Here is a 24086-nt window from a genome sequence, read left to right on the forward strand (position 1 = left end):
TTAGTTCATCCTTAACTTCAGCAGCATGTAAGGCATCCGGACAAACAATGGACCCTTGGTGTTGATGATGACTCCAGGCGTGCATTTCATTGAGTGCAATGAACTCTAAATAAGTCCAAAAAAGGTTGTGAGTGACTACAACATTCCAAAGAGGGTGAAGATTACTATTGAGTATCTGAATCGGCAGCATAAAACCCTGATCCAGCATCGTTATAACGCACATGCTCACGTGTGTTACTATAAATGTCTTCCCAACAGGACCTGAAACACGGATGGACAGAAAGTGACATCCATGGTTCAGAGCCTGTGTTTTTATTTGTATTATTATTTATTAGGGATGATTGGTTCGGACATGGGCGAGTGGTTAGCATGCAGGCCACACAGCGAGGAGACCCAAGTTCGATTCCACCCTCGGCCATCTCTGTGTGGAGTTTGCATGTTCTCCCTGTGCATGCGTGGGTTTTTTTCCGGGTACTCGGGTTTCCTCCCACATTCCAAAAACATGCTAGGTTAATTGGCGACTCCAAATTGTCCATAGGTATGAATGTGAGTGTGAATGGTTGTTTGTCTATATGTGCCCTGTGATTGGCTGGTGACCAGCACCCCCGCGACAAGCAGTAGAAAATGAATGAATGAATGGTTGGGACATGTCCAGAGGAGAGATAGTGAATATATTGGTAGAAGGATGCTGCGTTTAGATCTGCCAGGTAGGAGACGTAGAGGAAGACCAAAGAGGAGGTTTATGGATGTAGTAAAGGAGGACATGAGGGTAGTTGGTGTGAGAGAGACAGATGCAGAAGAAGGTTGGATGGAGGAGATTGATTTGCTGTGGTGACCTCTGAAGGGAAAAGTCCAAAGAGAAAGAAGAATTTATTAGGGATGATTATGCCTGTTGTGCGATAATTCAAATCAGCAATAAAAACCTATTGTTCCGGTGTAATGACAAGACCCTCATCCATGTGTGCCACCTACTGCCACCATGCATGCGTATGCAAACACAGTTGTTGTTGTGTTGTAACATTCGAAATACAATACATGTGTCCCTTTTGAAGAAAAGTAGAGTATTTAGACAAAACAACCCAATGCTAATGTATGATGTCATTTAATATACATTTTTAACTACATCCTTTACGATTATGATGCTAATCACAATCATTGATGACATGATCTTGGCCTCCGTTCACAATCATAAGGAGTGGCTTGTCATGTTAATAACATTAAAACATTTAAGTGGGACCTATTATGCTTTTTCTGACCTATAAATGTAGTTAGAATGTTGTATTCTCGTGTTAAATTATGCCAAAGTTTCAGATAATGAGGTTTGTGCATTTGGAAGTGAGCCCTAAAAGAAGTTTGGGATGACGCAGAATGCTCAGTTTCAAAAGGCGTGGTAAAACTGCCTCTTTGTGATGTCACAGACTTCCTTATATGGTTCATAGTACTTTGGGCGTGCGGAGTGGGCATGCCCGGAGGCGGGCTGCGGGTGGAATAAATTAAAACAGACAGTCTTTGTCAGGAAGCATAAATGAAAGGAAATACAGCTGGAATAGGTGCAGATTCTGGAAAATCTATAGTTTTCTGTGCGGGTTATTGTGTGTAGCTGCTCTATAGGAGACACCAACTCAATACAGAGTCGAAAAATTAGCATAATAGGTCACCTTTAATGTAATTAATTGGAATTTTTAATTCTAGATATATTCGTTATTGACATTTTGACAAGATGACACTGAATAATTTAACCAGGAATGCTTAGTTTGCTGTATTATGGACATCTACTGTATTTACATTACTTACAGTTTTTGCAACAATATCTTGGCTTTTCCAGCAGTTTTCAAATCTCTTTGTCTCGCATAGAGGTTCCCTCACAATAGTATCCGGTATTTAAGGGCACGGGGGACTCTGTTGATAACGAGGCGTCCGTCGTAGCTGAGCGAGGCAAAAAGCCACGGATCGGCAGACGACCATTCAGCTGCATATACGCTGTCTTCATGCTCCTCGTAGGTGGAAACCACACTGTCCTTCAGAGGCTCCTTACCCCTGCAAACACAAACACACAGGAAAAATAAGCAAGCTGAACAAATGACACGAAGTCATAAACGTGAAGTGTGAAGTCCTGGTGATACTGTAATTATCATCATTTAATGCTAGAAATCCTTGAGGGCCTTGCATGTCATGACAACCACTAAATAAATGAGCTAAGCTCATGTTTGACATATTAGTAGCTTAGCAGCATCTTAAAAGCTTATTTTCAGTGCTAAGGTGCACAAACAGTAATGTGTGTTGTTAATTGGTGTTATATTTGTAAATAAATTGCTATTTTGATGTAAAACAACTATTTTTTTATGTTTGTATGTAGATATTTGAGAACAAATATTTGTTTCCAAGTGAAAGTTATGCTTTTCACAAAAGAGTGTTCTCCCTTCCCTAGTTGGGAACTGATATTTTCCTGAAACTTACCTGTGTTCTACTGCTGATTACTAAAGCACGGAAAAAGGCAGTGTTATGAGTTTTGTTTTTGTTTTTTTTCCACAAGAATCACCTTGTTCATTAGGAGCAAGTGGAAGCACCTGTGGTGTCCATTTTTTTTTTCCTTTGGATAAATGAACCTGTTTTAGAAATGGAACATGAAAATGTCTGAAATTATATTTAGGAAGAAAATAAAAATTAAACTATGGATTCTTGTGTTTAGAGTATTGGCTATTTAAATTGCTGATTTGGACTTGATATGTGGTTTTGTGCCCGCTCAGTCATCTGGATGAGCCATGTGGATGCTCCTCCAACATTATTTTTGAGATATTGGAGTGGAAGTTTGTTTTTGTATTTGTCAACAAAGAGGAGAAACACTTATATGCTAGGACTACATTAAAAAGCCATAGCATTTCAGTATGTGGAATCAAACTATGGAATGGATTGAGTAAGGACCTCAAACAATGCACAACGATGAGCCAATTCAAGAAACAATACAAGCAGTTGATGTTTGCTAAATACAAGGATGAAGAGTCTTGAACCAGTCATGATGTGCTATATATATCACTATATTGACACTTACTATGGTACCCATTATGTTATTGTATTGTCATATCACCTTGTACTTCGGTATGTGAGAAAAAAAATAATAATAAAAGAAAAAAAATACTTAAATATATTAGAAAGGCAGGAAGTGAACAAATGTAACAGTTATTGATTGTAAAAGTACCAGATGGAGGGGTAGGATTTAATAAGCTTTGCTTCTTCCTACTCCTTTTGGACATGTGGAACTGTGAACTGATCATGTGATGCACTCAATTGCAATGCATGTATGCATGTTCAAATGAAATAAAACCATTACCATTACTAAATTTGTTAGATTTGTTGTCTTTTAGGGGGGGTTGTGTTTTGTTTTGTTTTCCACAAGAATCAATTGTTGGTTAGGAGCAAGTGGAAGCACCTGTGGTACGACTCCCAGCTGAAGGTCTGAGTAATCAGCAGGGCTGGGCAGGTATATAAGGAGCATTTGCTGCTCAGTTCCTTTTTTTCCATTCATTCATTCATGTTCTACCGCTTTTCCTCACGAGGGTCGCGGGGGTGCTGGAGCCTATCCCAGCTGTCTTCGGGCGAGAGGCGAGGTACACCCTGGACTGGTCGCCAGCCAATCACAGGGCACATATAGACAAACAACCATTCACACTCACATTCATACCTATGGACAATTTGGAGTCGCTAATTAACCTAGCATGTTTTTGGAATGTGGGAGGAAACCGGAGTTCCCGGAGAAAACCCACGCATGCACGGGGAGAACATGCAAACTCCACACAGAGATGGCCGAGGGTGGATTTGAACCCTGGTCTCCTAGCTGTGAGGTCTGCGCGCTAACCACTCGACCGCCGTGCCGCCCAGTTCCTTTTTTTATTTTATTTTATTTTATTTTTTTGTGAGTGTGTGAGAGTCAACACCCTCAGTTGACTCTCTTGGTATTTAGTGAGACTAAACTGTGCTGTGTGGGATTTTGTGTTTTGGCCTTCCACTGATTTCCACTCTTTTCTTTAACTGTTGATAGACTTCATTTTGATAGACTAGTGGGTGGCAGGAAGAATTAATATTCCCCGCCACCTGTTAGAACCCAAGACCCAGTTTTGATTTACATGCAGTTTAGGTTAGCTTCCCCCCTTAGCAACCTTTATTTCACTAGTTTGTGTTCTACTTGGGAGGGGAAACATAACAGGCAGAAACAAACTTTTTTTTTTCTGATGAAAGACAGGGGTCTTATCTTTCTTTTGGTACATCCCGTATATAGTCATGGAACACAATATTGTGTCTTTTGGAAAATGGCTTGGATTCAATGAATTAAGAATACACCAAAAATAAGTGCATATAAATGTATAGAAGTGGATATATCGCTACAGAGTAGGACTGCAACTTGATTAACTAATTCTTGATGTTCCAATTTATGGTGCTCGGCCCCATAGATGGACAAAATGAATATGAACCAAAAACAGTTCATGGTTTGGCACACAAAAATGTTGATCAGTTTTCCAAAGTCAAACCTGATGTGTGTGAATATTTTGCTTTGCACAAAGATAATAGGTCTGCTTTGATGGATGACTAAGGAAATTAAAAAATATTCACATTTAAGAGGCTGAACTCCAAGGATATTTACATTATTAAATCAAAAAGCAATTAATCACATTCCAAAATAGTTGTGGATTAATTGGATGATTGTTGCAGCTCTTGAATACAGATCTGTATAATGCATTTGTATCTTAATAGCATTAATTCAAAAAGTAGCTGATTGATTTATTTTATTTCCTAATCATGTTCAGATGCTAGAAAAATGTTGCTTACAGAAAAGATCACCACATCATGTATTTACGGTATAATTACAATACATTTTAAATACACAATTAGTAACCGTAATGTTATGTTTGTGCTGCAGAAACAAAATCAGAAAATGTATTCAACATGGCCAAAAAGTATTACTCAAGACAGTGTGTGATATTTAATGTGAACTATCTATTACTAACCAAAGTCTAGCTCTCCAGGCATTAAGTAATATTTATATTTTTGGAAAAGCCTGGGCTGACTCATCATCAGAGTAGAGAAGTTCTGTAGTTGCTGTGGACTGGACTGTCCATAGAGGGTTAACAACTCACTGCTCTAGCAAATATGTGGTTATGAAGGGTTGACAATTGTACGTGAGGGTCTGTCATTGAGTTAAGTGCTGCTATTACAGAAATACTGTAGAGGGAAGTGGAAGCATTGTGGATTGGGTACATAGTGGGTAATTACATCACATGAGGTCAAAAGCAATTTTTTTTTCTTTTTACCTTTGCCTTTTCTTAGAATTTTCTTATTCAAGTCACAATTTTGAGAATGACAGTGAATGACATGACGGCCGTGTATAATTTTTGTTCAAGTCTGAAAACGATGTTGTGCAAAACTTGTCATGCACAAGTTTCCTGTGGTGGCGCAGAACCGAGGGTTTAATACAACAAAACTCATTGCGCATTTGAAGCAACGTCACACAGGAAACTCACATGAGACGACAAGAAGTAATGAGTTACAACAGACAAGATGACCAGTCTGTGTCGGTGGTGAATAAAATCGGCTATACGCCAGATTCCTCAAGTAGTAAATGGATCTGTTGCTCTTATACCAACTGCTGCTGATTATTGTTCTTCGAGTAATATTCACTTAAAGAAGCCTTTTCTAAGATTCCACACAACAAAATAATAGTATGGATAATACTTGTTGGTATCAAATTAAAATCTGTACCGCATTGGAAGTGGTATTTTTGCCGTTAAGGCCAACAACAACAAGTCGGTTGTTTTTTTTTTTTCAAGCACAAAATATGACAAAAACAGAAACATTTTCAAACTTTTCATCTCTTACTTTTCATCCTGGTGGTTATCCTCTCCTTCGCTGAGCTCCTCGTCGTCCACCAAGTGGCCAAACGGCTCAGAAGAGATGGACACCATATTGGACAGGATGAGGCGACTGTCACTACTGGCTGTCAACACCAGCTGGTCATGGCTGTGGTTGTAGCGGACGCTCCACACCCTAGGATCAAACATAACAATTTAGCATTTCTCAAATAACAAAGACTAGCTAGAAACAAGGCTGTGTACATTACAATAAGATGGTTATTAATAGGGATGGGTATTGTTATATTAATGGAGCCTGTTCGACTTCCCAGGTATGTTCTTGATTGATTTGATTTAGGGGGAAATTTGTTTTCATCGACTCTACATTAAAGGGACAACTTTACAAAGACAACAAAGCACATCCCATACCACAATAGTAACGGCATGCAATCAACGTGACAATTAACAACAGCTACAGTACAGTAACTGGTTGACAGAGAGATCAGCGGGGCCTACTATTCAGGGCGGCTATGGCTGCAGGGATCAGGCTTTTCCCAAGACGGGCCTTCCTGAACTTAATTGTTCTGTATCTTTGCCCTGAAGGTAGTGGAGTGGTGTATTGATTCTGTGGGTGGTTGATATCCTGTGCTATGTTACTGGCGATGCGAAAGATGGACCGTTTAATTCTGTGAGGTTGTGTGTGGGGGAGACCGATGATCTTAGCAGATGTATTTGTGACACATGCGAGTTTGGCCCGGTTGGTGACAGAAAGCATGATGTGGTAACAAGTGGAACAGTACAGAAGGATGTGTTCAATGATGCTTTGCTAAGGTTTATGCTGCTGTGGAGCTGAATAACTGCTAAGCGAACATATTGCACACCAATTTAGCCTGTTGTTCTGTGTATTTAAATAACTTGCCTTTCCAGAGTAAATGTCTGTTCTTGGTCTTCAATTTTGTGCAATAAATGTATTTTTTCCATTTTTTTTTCTAGCTTTTTTTAAATTCTTTTAATTTATTTTTGTGTTAAAGATGCCAAAGTTTCAGATAATGAGGTTTGCACATTTGGAAGTGAGCCCTGAAAGAAGTTTGTGATGGCACAATATGCTCAGTTTCAAAAAGGTGTGGTAAAACTGCCCCTTTGTGATGTCACAAAGGTGCAGACTTCCTTATATGGGCATGTCTGTAGGATTCCCTACCAGCAAAAGAAATGTATTTTAATCCATCAACGGCATTTCACACTGGACTGTTTTGTGAACACGGGCCAGTATGCAGCTGGAGTAGCCAACAAACCTGCTGAAGTTCGATGCCTTTCCAACATTACTAGCAAGCAGTAAGTAACAATTTGTCAGTGTTTTAAAAGCCGACATTTAAAAAAAGATAAATCGCTGTTTATCACCGCCTATGAAGTTGGCTGCATAAATCGGAAGGGTTTCTACTAGGAAGTGTGACCAATCACATCGGAGTGGGTGTGCCTGGAGGTGGGCCGTGGGTGGAATACATTAAAACAGACGGTTTTCGCGGGAACCACGAAATCCACAGAGACACAGCTGATTAGGTACAGATTTTGGAAGAACTATAAATCTTTGTGTGTCGGTTATTGTGTGTAGCTGCTCTAAAGGAGTCCACAACTCAATACAAAGGGATGAAAAATGATCATTATAGTAGGTCCCCTTTAAGTGCAAGGGAGAGTAAAAAAAAAATGTGCAATTTTTCTATCCCCGTTTTACGCATTCATGCCCAGACAAATCATGCAGAAAACACAACAATCTCACAGTAGGATTCAGAACAAAATATGCATGTTTTCAGTTGCTTAAAAAAAAACATTTGCTCCATTGCAGTTGAACCGCTAGAGTATGTGTTATCATTATCATACATTCTCTTTTCCTGCGCTTTCCCTTCAAGTCTCTTCTAATCCAATTCTTTTCTACACTGACACTGGCTCAACCCATTTCTGTTTATCCTTGGATCACTCAGGTTGTGAGTGCCTTTTCCGCCTCTTTCTTCTTTTCTCTGTGCATGTGTGTCACACTTGCTCTATCTGTGAGCTAGGGCACAGCTCGGAGTGCAGTTCCATGAGTAACATTGCAGGGAGGGATTGAAGGATATCCAGACTGTTGACACAAAATCAGCCACAGCCATTCTGTTCCTTCCGATCCACTAATCTGCTTCCTTGGTATATAAAAAAAAATCTAATACCCTTAGAAACCCAGATGTCATTCCCTGTTTGTGGTTCCAACAATGAAAATGTGCAAGCAATGCAGATGCGGCACACTTACACAAACATACATGCATTTGAGGGATACCTAGAGCATACATACAGATGGAAATGGATGCAGAAAGATGGACGTTGAGTATGAGAAAATACATATCAGTCGGTAGAGCATGCATAGAGATGCACACCAATCTTCTCCATCAGAATAGATATCATCTCGGGCCATCTACAGCTATGAGTATGTGAGTCGAGCTTATCTTTCTGCTGGAGATGCAACCACTTTGAGTGTCTGAGTTTTGCATATGCCTTAATAAGGTAAGGAGTGGTGTCCTGCAGGAGTAGCCCAGTTTGGTTCCCAGACACACATCTATTCGGCTCACACAGGAGAGGGCGTCGCTCTCTTTCTCTCTCTCACACACACAAACACACACACACGCACACACACTGCTGCAGTACACAGTGTTCAGCTCCTGGCATTGCCTGCAGCTTCGCTGAGCAGAAGAGAAGCTCAAGCAGAACTGGTGCATTAGGAGGACCAGTGTGGTTAAACCTTCCCTGTCAAAAGGAGTAACTGCCTATTTAAAATGTAATTAGCGTATAACTACATTTTATTGCACCAGAAGTACTTAGGGCATTCAATTATTTAGGAGATAAAGCCATTAATAAAATCAGACACCAATCAACAATGGCGTAGAGGAGTTTTCATTGTTTTCAGCAGTGAAGTTGGTGCATTTATACATTCTACACACAAAAAAAACACAAATAATTAAATAACTCACAATGTTTTATAGCTTAAGTCTTGAATACTTACCAGAACATTACTTTTTACTCATTTCCCCTTGTATGAAATTAGTAATTAACAATTAACCTGGTATTTGTAAGCTAGGGCATACCTGCCACTTTTGACTGGCCACAGACTTAAGAAAAAGCTGGCCTTCGGTTGATTGTACTGCAAAACAAAAGTTTAGTATTTTTACTGCAAATCTTTAATCAACCATCCACATCTACGCCATCAATTTTCTATGCCGCTTAATCTCACTCGGGTCTTGGGTATACTGGAGCCGATCCAAGCTGACTTCAGGTGAGAGGCGGGGTAGTTACTGACATGACTTGGACTCAAGTCCTCTTGGTCAAGGACATCATCATCTCACACACATAACATACACACACACACACGAGTCTACCCACCAATGTGAGTGATCCTCCAAGGTTTTGATGGGCTCCTGAATGTTACGCACATCCCAGAACTTGACCTTGCAGTCGTCTCCACAGCTGGCCAGATAGTACTGTCGATTTGGGTTGAAATCAAGGTCGCGAACCAGCTGGCCATGAGCGTTCTCGATGCAGTAAATCTGACTGAAAGACAGACAGAGTTAAGGGAGAAAGATGAGATCTGGGACGAGAAATCTGGCTGGGAAGACAGGTGAGTAAGAATGCGTAGGGGGGGGAGATTCAGCATGAAAGAATGAGAGGGAATACCTAGGAAGATAAATTATAAGTGAAAAACAGCCAAATAGTGGGTTTGAATGAAATATAACGAGAGAAAGAGAACGATTCACAAGGTCCAGACAGACACATAGGATGCTTTGATTTAGCTCAGGAATGTTCTTGCTTGTATGTCAGCCAAGGCCAGTTTCAATGAGAAGCTGCCACCAGCAATGGTTTATTATAAAGGCAACTACACAGCTTTGAGTTCCTGCTAACCGAACGTTAATACAATGAAACAACAATGAAAAAGAGATGCTCCGCATTCTTTTTTTGATCTGATTCACCACTTCCTCCCACTGCCACACATTTTCCTGTGTCCATTATGTCTAACTGTAAATGTCCACCAGTTACTGCATTGCTTTACTGTGTATATGTAATTTCCTGTAATATTCTCTTAATCAAACAATAAAATATTTCTATGAAATCCCCTTTTCTCCTGTGCAGCCATTTTAGGCTGGACATAGCTCGAATGACACAATTCAAATTGTTTCATTGGTCGCACAGTTTGGATATGGGTTATGGCAATGTAAAGAGGCCCGAAAGAAGTTTAGGATGGCTCAAAACACTTGGTCTCAAAAGACGCGGTAAAACGTGATGTCACAGAAGGGCGGACTTCCTTATATGGGCGAGGTTGTAAGCCAGCAAAGCTGAATGTTAAAAGCAGATTTATTATCAACTACTATACCGTCCACAGCTAGCGGCGAGTGTGACCGACTACAGCGGAGTGGGTGCGCCAGCAGCGAGAAGTTTTTGCGTCAACCACAAAATCTAAAGAAATACAGCTGAATAGGTGCAGATTCTGGAAGAACTATAAAGCTTTGTGTGCTGGTTATTGTGTGTAGTTGCGCTATAGGAGTCTGTGACTCAATACAAAGGGCCGAAAAATGAGCATAAATAGGTCCCCCTTTAACTGAGGGTCACAATATCAAAAAACTATTTTCGTAAACTGATGATATTCACTCTCTCTATATATTCAGCACAAGAAAAAAAACCCAAACAACAAAACAAACTTTATAACTGGAAAACCATTTACTCTCCAGGCCCGCCTATAAAGCTCATCTTGGCTGAGTTTTGTTCACCAGAGTGGAAAGCCTCAAGTGTTATGGCCCAGCTGGATGCCAACAGCAGCTAGCCAGCTAGCTAGTCACCCCTCTGATCACATTAGGCAATTAACATGCTAATTAAAAATCTCATTAAAATAAGGAAGGTATAGCGAATGACCCGGGGCAAACTGCTGGGCTTCAATTAGGTCAAGACAGCTAGAAGCCTTTGTGTGACTGTGTGCAGTCCCTGTCATCGGATGAGGCATGCACATGGAACAAGACGTGAAAATAACAAGTCAAGGGTACATTGAAGATACAATACTATAACTATATAGATATATATATATATATAGATATATATATATACAGTTCAATATAGTGGTCCCCATTTGATATTACTATAAATCAAACCTTTTCTACCAATGGTAACATGCTATAAAGAATTAGGGGGCGTCACGGCTCAGGTGGTGGAGAGATCGTCTCCTAAAGCAGAAGGTGCTGTTAATGTCAAAGATACTGAGCTGCCAGTTGGTCCTGATGCTGCGTTATCAGTGAGTAAATGTGCTTTGGAGGTGGGAATGCCCGATACAAGTGAAAGATCATTTAAAGCAGGGGTCTCAAACTCAATTTACCTGGGGGCCACTGGAGCTAGGGTCTGGGCAAGGCTGGGCCACATCAGGTTTTCCCCCCAAAAAAACGCATTTATTAAAAACAGAAACATATACAATCTTTTTCAGTGCTTTGGTTCCGATTTTTTACAATAAAAGCTCTGATAAAACATTCCATTGTATGTTAAAAATAAAATTAAAATTAAAAATATCTTAATTTTTATTTTTCTGCACAAAATGAGATGAAAATTAAATAAACAAATCAAGAATAAAGAAAATCAATCAATCAGTAATAAATAAATATAATAATAATAATAAAACGGCAAATAATAAAAACTTAAGAAACCATATAGTTGGTGTGTAGACAAATAATTTTTTTCAGATTAAAATTAACAAAGCATTATTAGAGCACTGTAGACATGACAAAACACGACTATAGTCACATTTATACTTTTTTATTTACAACATATTGCGCAACTGCAGGGTCTTGAAACACATGCTAACTCGCAAACTCGAGAGCTAGCGACCTAAACGGTAGCCTTCAAGTTATTTCCTTTAAACCTAAATAGCCAAAACTTACCACTTCCACACGGATAGGGAGGATAACTATTAACAGTTATTTAACCTTTAACATGAACATTAATCAAACGTAATAATTTTTTCTGGGTACATGATACCATACAGCATCCATATCAAACTTGTGCGGACTGCACTAACATTAAACTTTGATATCAAGGCGGGGGCCTCAAACTAGTGTCCTGCGGGCCACATTTGGCCCGCGGGCCGTGTGTTTGAGACCCCTGATTTAAAGAATGTTGATATTTCTCATTTTGTAGACATCAATCCTATATGCTAGGAAGTTGATGAAAAAACAGCTTACGTGTCAGCTTTGTCATCATAACCTAAACATATACCTTTTATCCATACATTACGCTTTTTTTGCTTTTACTGTTGTTGGTGGGTTTTTTTTTTTAGTAATTATAGTTTTATAAGGTGCTGCAGGGGAATTTTAAAAAATGACACAGTCTGTGCTTTGGACACCCCTATGGACACCTTTTGGACACTCCTATGGAACCAAACCAACATGTGACTTTTGTGAATTGTTGCATCCCTGTTATACTGTATATAATAATACGGTATATCCTCTCTCACACTTATGCATGTTTAATTTTGAAGCTAAGACACATGATTTATTCACACGGCTTCTACTCTCTCCTGTGTAAAAGCCGTGACCCAGGGCTCAAGGGTGGCTTGTGTTTAACCCGTTCCAGCGTGGAATGGGACGGGCCTGCCATGTGAAAAGGAAATGGAGCGGGAAATTGGGTTAGGTTCGCCCTTTCCCTCTCCGGTGTCACTAAGCAATCCTCACGACACACACATGAACACAAAGCAGCGTGCTCACACATCCACTCCCATGGCTCCAGCTAATAGTGAAGAGACCTGGGACTTTTTGTATGTGTGCGAGTGTGTGTTTGTATGAGTGTGGGGGATTATAGTTGTGTCCTGCCTAAGCCACCAAACACACTCAATCTAATGTCATTCAGCCAGCAAGGCTGAGTGTGTGTGATGGGGGTTGATGGGGGAACCAGGGACCTATTACACACACTGATAGGCACAAGCAGATAAAAACTTGAAGCTGGGGACACACGCGCACACACATACCGTTGTGTGGAAATATGGTTACTGAAGCAAACACTTAGTTGTGTTTCAATAAACTCGGATTACAACGACGAGCATTACTTTACTGTATTTGGAGACCCTAACTTTAAGTACCTGAACACACATTCAAACTTTCACAAGTCGAATGTGACTTCTTTTGACCGTCCTGTATGAAAGAAAAGTCCCCATTGTTCCCACAATCTGACTGTGTAAACAAATTCAGAAGGAAAACCCGGTGCATACACACACACACACCCTCCTCTTGGCTTAGTCTAGCCGTTAAATCTCTCTGCTGACGGGATCGACTAGAACGCAGTCACGTGCACACACACACACACACAGTCTCTGTTTCTATGACAACTGCTGTGTGAAAGGATGGAGAGAAGGGAAAAGAAAAATCGAAAGAGGAGAGAATCATTTCATTGCGGTTCAAAATTAAAGCTCAGCTTTGAGATTGGGCCGGCAGACAAGAATGAAAGGTTTGGAGGGAGTGAAGGAGAGAACGTGAGGCGGTGAAAGAGAATGAAGACAGATATGCTAACACGGAGAGATGGACAACAATGTGTTGGATGTATGAAAAGTCATTAACAGCCCACAACACATCCGGAAGGATTGTTAATGCCACAAGGTTTTCGAATGTTTGACTGGATATTAAACTTCCTGACAAGATATAGACAGTGACCTTCTCTCTGTTGTAGATGTATGTTATTATAAAGAAGAGTCCATGTTCCGAACTCAGACATCTGCCACTAAGGGGGAGTGACTCATGCACTGCTGCCGTTTTTCCAGTGGGTGATTCTCTGCATTAGTTTCTGAAGTCACTTCCTTTTTAAAAAATCACATTAAGAGCCAGTGATATTGATTTGGAATTTATAATAAAATATATGTTTATGTATCCACCCTCGGCCATCTCTGTGTGGAGTTTGCATGTTCTCCCTGTGCATGCGTGGGTTTTCTCCGGGTACTCCGGTTTCCTCCCACATTCCAAAAACATGCTAGGTTAATTGGCGACTCCAAATTGTCCATAGGTATGAATGTGAGTGTGAATGGTTGTTTGTCTATATGTGCCCTGTGATTGGCTGGCCACCAGTCCAGGGTGTACCCCGCCTCTCGCAGACAGCTGGGATAGGCTGTTTAAATTTCCACACCACCTTCTTTCCCAAATACATGGGTTGGATATTACATAATTAACACAATGTTGCATATTACATCAGTACAAATCCATGTATGTTTTATTGGCTGGCGACCAGTCCAGGGTGTACCCCGCCTCTCGCCTGAAGACAGCTGGGATAGGCTCCAGCACCCCCTGCGACCCTCGTGAGGAAAAAGCGGTAGAAAATGAATGAATGAATGAATGTTTATGTAATAATCCATCCATCCAAATAACTGTAATAGCATATTGAGTAGGAATTCAAAACGTGAACCACTACACTACCAACGTCTTTGAAGTTAAACATACTTTCCATTTGTATTCAGTGTACAGTGTGAGGTCATAAATACGTTTATTTTAAGTAAAAGCATAATATCCACTGTAGTTGAGAGGACTGGAGGCATATGAAGCATATGAAAAGGTTACATATAATTGATTTGACTGCAGCAAGGTTCAAAAGGTCATTCTCAAATCAGCTATAACTTATGGAATGCCATTTCAAAAACGGCGATGAGGTTTAGCATAATGGTCTCTCTTTTGAGTAGGAAATGTGATAGTCCTGATAGGAAACCTTTTTTGCATAATGCTACTATATTTGAATATGCAAATCATATATTATGAAGAAAAGATTTTGCACAATGGTTTATCGTGAATGGGTATGCCATCATGCAGGCATGTTGAAATACTGTCAGATGCAAACAACAGGAGGCGTGAAAAGTATGGTATGTTTGGTGATGCACATTATGGACTAGACAATGTCTTGTCTGTGTAGAAGAGTTTTAATGCAGTCTTCTACTTCCAGGGGAGGTGCAGCGAGCTCCTGCTTCACTGCAACACTGCACCGCTTTTCAATATGCACCCCGCAGTGTATAGTATGGCTGCAAGCCAGGCATCTCCTATATGCTTCTCTGTTTGTAAAAAATATTTCAGAGACACCTTCAGAAGACAGCTGAGATTTAAAAGTATGCTCAGGTTGAGGTCTGTGTAGCACTACATGGTCTATTATCAATATTTATTTCCATGCCCACCCTACTCTTGCATTTTGCAAAAATATACTGTGTACTACATTGTACAATGACGTTACACACAGAATAAATTAAACTGACAAACTTCCAAAAACATGCTAGGTTAATTGGCGACTCCAAATTGTCCATAGGTATGAATATGAGTGTGAATGGTTGTTTGTCTATATGTGCCCTGTGATTGGCTGGCGACCAGTCCAGGGTGTACCCCGTCTCTCGCAGACAGCTGGGATAGGCTCCACACCACCTTCTTTCCCAAAAACATGGGTTGGATATTACATAATTAACACAATGTTGCATATTACATCAGTACAAATCCATGTATGTTTTATTGGAAGAATTATGGTGATTTTTTTAAAGTGCTATGTGTCTGGAGGACAGGGTGCAGACCATATCGAGCTCTTTTTTTAGGATATTAGATAACTACCAAAAGTTAACGGCAGCAATCATGTTTGAGCATTTTTAGGCCTGAGGAATAGAGTTTGTACTTTCTTACTAGGAAACTAATGGGAATATATACTCAGCATGGCCTTGCTCACTGTCTCTTTCGCTCAAAGCTTGGTGGAATACCTGATGACAAACGGCCATTTCCAATGATAGCATTAAAAAAAAACTTTGTCAGAATATTGATGACATTCAACACCATGCATGCAGCACTCTTATGGACTGCGGTTTTGCAATGCATTTTGCACTGTGTGTGCGTATGCCTGTCCAGACTGGCAAAAAGCCCTCCCGATGATGTAATGTCCTATTTCCACACTGTACATATTTCAAGTGAGGGACAGTCTACTTAAAACCTGAACAGGCGAGGCATTCGGCTTGGAAGCAGAGAGTACCGGCAACAGCAGCACCAATAAAAAGGCTTGTAGCGACGTTCTGAGGAGGCCTCACTCACAATGTCCTCCTTTTCCTTCTTAATTTGCCCTCTGAAAAAATAGTGGCACACATCATAATATGTGGTTTTCGTTCAGCAGGCCTCTGCTGTTAGAAATCCATGCCACATCCCTCTGTGCTCACATTCAAATCGGCACTGTTGCATCTTTCAAAAAACACAGTAGGAGGAGGACAGCCCAAATTAAGTGTGCATGAAGTCTTTAATTTATTATAAAGTGGAGTAATAGCAATTTTTCATCCATCTGATTAGGTGCTGTGATACACATCTTGTAAATATATTCTCTCCTCGTCTATCTCTCCTTCACCGCCACCTCTCTCAATCTCATCTGCACTTTGCTGTTAGCATGGTGATCGATAGCAAGATGATTATTATTCCTCTACCGGAGACCCCACACGTACGCATATGCTGACCTAACACATCATCACGTGTCTCGCCAACACATACACACACACAAACACACACAAAAACACACACTAAGCTAGAGGTTGCAAGATGTGTTACTGATAACCTACAGTTACAAGGTTAATGTGTGGCAGTACATGTGCTCCATGTCAAACAGGAGCATTAGTGCTCGAAAGCCGAGTACTTCATCATGCACTGCAGAGAGCAAATAATACGGGAAAGAAAACAGGAATTAATTGATCCTTCATTGGGTCAGTATAAAAAAGTATTTAAGTTTGATTGCTTATTCTAAAATGATGTTTATTAAAGATACAAATATAGATCAAACACCTCCGGCGTAGCGTATCCGACATTAATGCGCCTTGTGTGCCAGGGTGGGCAGCTTGTCCTGTTGTAAACTCTGGTTCTCCTGGTGCCATAGAATCCCAGTACACACACGTTGCCAATGGCGACACATGTATACGTTCTGAATGAGGGAAACATACAAAAGCGTTACATCTAGTACGCTCCGCTTAAATCTGGTTTTATGCTCCTGCAACGTACACCAGTACCACGGACTGTAAATGCTGTGATTGGTCGTCTTTTAGTACATTCATACAACTCATCCTTTGTGTATGCTTTCTTCTTGGATCAACATTTGCAATAAAAGTGACTGTTGTAACACACCTGTGTCCAAATTTGTCATTGTTCACTCGCGACAAAGGAAGCTAACAAGCTAAATGGTCGACGAGAGATGTGGTACCAGTGGAGTTGACATCCATTTTGATCCAGTTTTCATCCTAGGCTGCACGGCAGTCTCGTGGTTAGCACGCAGACCTCGCAGCTAGGAGACCAGGGTTCAATTCCACCCTCGGCCATCTCTGTGTGGAGTTTGCATGCATGTTCTCCCCGTGCATGCGTGGGTTTTCTCCGGAGTACTCCGGTTTCCTCCCACTGGAGGGTTAATTGGCGACTCCAAATTGTCCATAGATATGAATGTGAGTGTGAATGGTTGTTTGTCTATATGTGCCCTGTGATTGGCTGGCGACCAGTCCGGGGTGTACCCCGCCTCTCGCCCGAAGACAGCTGGGATAGGCTCCAGCACCCCCGCGACCCTCGTGAGGAAAAGCGGTAGAAAATGAATGAATGTTTTCATCCTTTCATCACACACTCAACCCTGATGAAAGGTTACTGTATATAAAAGGATAAAGACAGTGTCAGCGTCGGGACTATGCAGAAGCATAATTCAAGCTTTTCCAAGCAGTTATTTGAAAGATTACTGACTGCATATAACTATCATGAAAAGATTGTTGTTGCAAAAAAAATAAGCAGCCATACAAGCTGCCGTCACCAAAGACTTAAGAGCTCATATTTTGTTTGGTAGAACGTGAGTTGTGTCCCTTTAAAGAAAACTTACCTCATGGTGCGTAGGTCCCAGCCTCTTATGGCTGTGTCACTGGCCGTGGCAAGCTGGCTGCAGTTATGGTGAGGGCTCCACTTGCCAGAGGTGAACTTCAGCTGACCTTTACCCTCCAGCGTAGCAGTGCTGGAGATCTGCAGAGATCCAATCCACCTCATTATCATTTCTAAGCAGGCATGTGATATTAATCTAAACATACGCTGTACGATAAGCTTTGGCGGTGCATTAGGTTTTTTAAAATGGGTTTCAAAATGTGAAGAAACTACAGTGTCATTTAAATTGTTTAAATCAACATTGTAATTAACATTTTCTGTGTAAAATGCACTGTAACTCCAGGTGCAACAGTAAAGTTCATATTTCATCAATGACTGTTTGCTGCTTGTATTTTATAATTACTGTAATTTCCGGTGAATAAGCCTCTACTGTTTTTAACCAACCTATAGTAATGTGGCTAATTTACTACGACATTTACGATGATGCTTCGCGTGTAGCTATGTGGACAAGGGAAATGGAAGCGAAGTCTTATGCAGTGATCACTTACACATCTTAAGTTTGATCAAGTGTAGAATTACTACAGCTTCTGTTTGGACGACTCGGACTGCAAACCACTATCACTGAAAGGTTTCAAAGGCTGGACTGAATGAAGTGGACAGCTCAAACTAAATGCCTAATTTGCCACAAGACAATGAAGAGCTACAATGAGAGAGTGTGAGAGAGAGAGAGAGAGAGAGACTGACAACGTGTGTGATGAAGGAATTATGACACTGTTCAATTGTGATGCTTGTCAGACAAATGAAGTGGTTTTAGTTCCCAGGGGTAGCATACTTTTCTGGTATGCTACTGATTAACTAGTCATCTTACACTCACTGTTCGGCACTGTTTGGAAAAAGGTATTCATAAAATAAAAAGTTTCAAAAAATCATCACATGTAATATCTTTCTGTGTACTAAATATCACAATTTATGATGTGGAAACCTGTGGATTATAGAGCGATGTGGCCTATATATGTACAAATATTTTTTTGTCTGGAAAGTATGGTACTTCAATAGGTTTTCGCTGTTCAGCAAGTACACACCGCTGACCCTTGCCTCTTCCTGGTCCTGTGACAAAAAAACACTAGGTAGCTGTGTCTTAGTAATGTTAATTCATTTATTAAGGCTTCGACTGAAACAATACAGTGGGATTAAATTATCATTTGATACCCTGGTTTGTTTGTTTCCTTTGGCTTTCTCCTGATTATGGAGTCACTTTATATTCCGGATGCACTTCCTGACGAATACCAATGATTGCTTACTAGTGGAGATTCAAACCTGGGGCATGTGCTCCAAAGTCCAGAACACTAACCACCACACCACGGCGGCTCTATTTGGTAACCTGGTGAAGATAGAAAACCCCTTTTTTTATGGTAGCTTTATTTTGCCAGATACTGAATATCCACGAGAGATCTATAAAAAATAAATAATAATAAATACATTTGCATTTGAGTGAATAAATATTTGATCTTCAAGCAAAGCATAACTGTATTTGGTGGAGAAACCCCTTTTAGGAAAGCACAGCACAGATTTATTATGGATTAAAGTAAAAAACAGCCTTATCTTAATGCGTTTCTTTTTCAAAAACAATCCTTTGTTACTTTGGACATACTGTATGTTGATCCCATCTTCAGGTATCTGGCTGAGGCGAGAACATTCTCACTCAAGATTTTAAAAGGTGCATGGCCCTGTCATTAGCTCCTGGATGCAGTGCAGTCCCCTTGTATGCTTAGCGGAGAACCAGTCCCCGAGTAGAATATTTCTACCTCCATGTTTGACTGTAGTGAAGGTGTTCTTCAGGTCACAGTCAGCATTTGTCTGCCTCCAAACATAGTGACTTAAATTGATGCCAGGCCTTCAATGACTCATTCAAGTGTTCATTGGCAAACTTCACACAGGCCTGTGCACGTGCCTTCTGGAGCTGAAATATCTTATTGGCACGGAAGGATCTCAAGCCATTACGGCATGTTTCCTACAGTTCTTGGTCCTAACTCCCTTGAAAGCATTAACAACCTCCTCCTGTGGAATTCTGCCCTACAGAGAGAGAATGATCGACTGTCGCTTGGACTGTTCATGTTTTATTAAAGGGGTAACGTCACAAAATTGGTAGGGGATCAAATAATTATTTCCTCCATGCCATGTGTAGGATGTACGCAATTGCTATAAAAAAAAAACACCATTATAATTTGCAATTGATCTTTTTTTTCTGACTGTATGCTTCCCCGTCGTTCTCTTTTCTATATTTTTCTCTTCACGTCACCCTCCCCTGCACTGTGGCTGTTGAAGCAGGGATCATTGATCAAGATGTCACCACACAGCTCATGGGAGCACCGTCATTATTTCTCCTACAGCAGACAGACAGTGTCGATGAGTGAGTGAGTGAATATGGGTGAGCGAGTGAGTGAGTGAGTCAGTGAGAAACAGAACTGGTACAAAGAAGAGGAGAGGGACTTTTGCTTCTTCCTCACAGGATTTGACTGCCAAGCAAAAATATGTTGCATCTTATCACTATGTAGGATGCATCCATTTTCCATAGCACGCTCCCTATTCAGGGTCACGGAGGTCTGTCACATTGAAAGGAAAATGTGATGGATAGTATGGCATATGTCAGATGAAACAGGGTGTCAATTTAATAAGAGGGTTGGTGACACTCTTGATCATTGTGCATACAGGTAGGAAAATTTGAATAATGTGTCTTGTGCACATTTTAAAGAAATGATGTATTCAGGGTTCAGTGTAAGCAGCTATGGAAAAACACTTACACAGAACACTGTGGTTTATAGCAGTGATTCCCAACCACTGGGGAGTGGCACATTACAAGAGATCATCACATGTGTCATGGGGAAGTATTCAATCTCACTTACTTGGTCTTAAAATTTATATATTTACTACAAATGTATCTTTGCTTATCTATCTATGCCAGTGATTTATAGTGACAGGCAATTAAATGCTCTTCCAGTGGGTGGAAGAAGGTACATTATTCACTTAATTGTTATTTTGGTATATATACTTTTTGTGACATTTTCATTTGGCCATGTGCTGAAAGTTATTTATTTATTTATTTATTTTTAAGGTAAAATATGTGCCCTGGCATAATTAAGGTTGGTAATCCAACTCCAAACACAGTTAGTAATGTATTCGTACTGACTGTTGCATGGTTACAAATTGTAAAACTACAAGCATTTATCATTAATATTTACTTTTTATCATGTTTTTTTGGTCAAGACCGTATTTAAATACTGTGTTATCCCATATAAATATTAATAATGGGATTTTAACTTCTGCTTCCACTTCCACTGCTTCCACTTCCACTGTTCTCCTGATCTCCTGTTCTCCTGCACTAGAAGAGTGAATTTAGTCCCATCACAAACTTTGGGTCATACAGATGATTTTTTTCTCAATTTCAGTAATCCTTCATCTCAAACCATTTTCAAGTTACAACCATTTGAAATAATAATATCAAAAGTTAATATTTTCTTGAAAAGAAAATAATTCAAATGTTATCTCAGATGTACAATGTGGTACATTCAAGTATGCTGGAAATTACACTTACATTTTTAAATTTAACTTAAAGGGGATCTATTATGCTTTTCCACTTTTCTGACCTATACATAATGATCATATTATGAGGTTTGCACATTTGGAAGTGAGCCCTGAAAGAAGTTTGGGATGGCTCAACGCTCGGTTTCAAAAGGCCTGGTTTTCAGAAGATATCTAGCAACTTTCATGGTTTTCTTAACTTTTTCCAACATTGTACTTCCAAAAAATGTAACTCTAATGAGTTATTTTTGTTTTTGTTGTCATTGTTATATTTGTCTAAACAAATGTACCTTTAGTTGTACAAGGCATTAAAATGAACAAGAAACCAAAAGTGGTCTAATAATTTTTTCCATGACTGTATCACCCCGTGCAGTAGTTTATCTTTCTCTTCATTAAATACGGTAAATATTGACATATACCAGACATAGTTAATGGTGATTAATCAATTTATTAATCTGTGATTAATCTGATTAGAATAAAAATATTTGGAATCCCTAATTTTAACCAAAAAAATCTAAATTGGCTATCATACCCTGCAACTGATTAATCAAGATTAATTAGTTGAGAATCTGTGATTAATTTGATAAATTTGTAATCATTTCACAGAACAAATTTTAACAAAAATAAAATCCAACATGGGTAACACACCCTGAAATGTCAAAACAAGCCAATTCCAATTGCAATGGATTGATGTAGAGCAATGAAATTATCTTTATTCTTAATGACGATGGGCACAGTCAAGCGACTGAAACAATTGTGGCCAATACCGGGAAGATGGTGTATTCTTTTGCGGTGCACCGTTCCGTAAATAGTTCTCGAGCAAAGTCTCGAGAGTGTGGACCAAATTAACGTGTTTAATTAATGCATGGAAGCACGTACGTAACCCCGAAACATCGTTACACTGAACGCCGTAAACTTGATATTACAGTATTTGCCAGATCCTGTATTTCCATGAGTGAGTTGGCTTGCTAATGATTGCAAGTACTTCAACAGGTATAGGACATGGTGTGTGTGGGAGTGTGGTGAGAAAGGAAAGATGTTTGTGCTCATTTCCACCACCAATTCTAATTGATGAGCTATGCACATGCGGAGTCACAAACACATAAATCTTCCTTGGGATAATGCACATTTGTAGTACATGTATGCAGATGATCCTCTTCTTTATATGCATACACACACTTGCCCAAGCGCCCACATTGAAGACATGATAATCTAAGCAAAGGCCTCGTGAGAAAGCAGGAGACACAGAAATGAAAACATCTCCCAGTGACAGAGAGCGAAGAAAGTGGGATGAGAGGAGGAGCAGGGAGGAAAGAAGAGATACTAGTATTCTCATCAGCGAAAGAGGAATGTGTTTTGACTGCCAAGTTTTTTCTTCTCTTTTCCCATTCCCTTTCTCCTAATCAAGCCCACTCTCTCCTTACATCCATACATCCCGCTCTGCCTTCTAGCCTACATCTTTCCAATCAAGCTTGGCCATCCTTTGCTCCTTCCATCTTCCTTTTCTCATTATACAGCCTCCCCACTATTACTTTCCAGCTCTCCTTTTCTCCCTCGATATAGGATTTAATACCTCTGCTGTCCAGTGTTGGTGTCAGAAGATAGGATTAAGACCTCGCATGCCCCTGTGGTCACACTCGACCTCACATTGGGGTCACTGTACTTGCTACACACACATACCCACAGTTAATCTCAAAGCAGTAATCCAAGTATAACCTTCATAGGCACTGGAAAATATAGGATTAGAAATTATAAGCAGTTCTCTTTTTGGTTGAACCACTTAACCTCACGGCAATACTCGACTAACACGGTATGGACAAAAAATATTGACACACACGACTAATTTTATTTTTGGGCTGGACTCCTTGTGTGTAAATTAATTCTAATTCTTAACTTCACCAATTTTTTTGGTTTCCATCTTGAAGAGACTTGTTTGAGGAAGGCCGTTTTCTTTTCCATAAAGTTATGGTTGGATAAATTTGGTACTGTCCCACACAGAGCCATGACTTTATACAGGGTCCGCTATGTCAACACGATAGCTTACTACACAAATGTAATAACAATTTCTTGTTATATATCTCAATGATTAACTAATTGATTAAGAGATATGTCTAAGACTTGTGATTACATCAGAATGATTGCAGCTTAGGAGGGTTGAGTATGAGAGCAAGAGACAGAATGATTAGTGGACACTCTGCTGTTGTCACAAGCAGAGAGGACGTGCGCGTCTGATAACACCAAGACGATATGGTGGTTATCAAATAATGAGTTCACTATTGCAAGATACTGTGTGTGTGTGCGTGTGTGTGTCTTACTGTGGCCTGTGTAGAGCTCTCACTCAGGTCCCAGAGTAGTACATGGCTATCAGCCAATGAAATCACGCGCTTGCCATCCCCCATTGGCTCCCACAGCACACTGTGAATTCACAAGGACACACATACAAATAAACACAAAGTCGCAAACAACTACAGATTTGAACGCTGATTTGAACATAAGATACAGAATTACAAATTTAAACAATTTGACTACAACAATTGTTGGTAATCAGGGGGGCATCAATAACTGAAATTTAAAATTTATACTCAACAGAAACGCACATCCATTTCAAAACGTATGCCTTTGTAAAAATAAGATAACCGATAGCTGTTTTGGAGGACGACAATGTATCCAACCAGACATCTTATACAGTTTCTCTGCATTCCAATACACAGCTGGATTCAAGCACAATTATGAGTCACCTTACTCCATCTAGTGGGTGAGTTGGTAAAACAACTATTTGATAAAACTGTGCTAA

At 40.0% G+C, this 24086-nt stretch overlaps 1 protein-coding gene across 1 annotated transcript in view; it reads right to left on the bottom strand.

The window, feature by feature from the left end:
• Positions 1 to 533: 533 nt before the first annotated feature.
• The window catches only part of eipr1 (EARP complex and GARP complex interacting protein 1), a 40478-nt gene continuing 16925 nt past the window's right edge, over positions 534 to 24086 (bottom strand). Inside the window, exons 5-9 of the mRNA XM_058091269.2 lie at positions 23608 to 23707; positions 17718 to 17854; positions 9243 to 9410; positions 5869 to 6036; positions 534 to 2037 (exon numbers count right to left, since the gene is read on the bottom strand). Of these exons, the coding sequence (XP_057947252.2) occupies positions 1863 to 2037; positions 5869 to 6036; positions 9243 to 9410; positions 17718 to 17854; positions 23608 to 23707 (748 nt within the window). The 3' untranslated portion in view covers positions 534 to 1862. The remainder of the gene's footprint in view (positions 2038 to 5868; positions 6037 to 9242; positions 9411 to 17717; positions 17855 to 23607; positions 23708 to 24086) is intronic.

The sequence above is a fragment of the Doryrhamphus excisus genome, linkage group LG14 (genome assembly GCF_037039965.1).
Source record: "Doryrhamphus excisus strain RoL-2023G ecotype Guam linkage group LG14, RoL_Dexc_Guam_v1.1, whole genome shotgun sequence".
In the NCBI taxonomy this organism is placed as follows: domain Eukaryota; kingdom Metazoa; phylum Chordata; class Actinopteri; order Syngnathiformes; family Syngnathidae; genus Doryrhamphus; species Doryrhamphus excisus.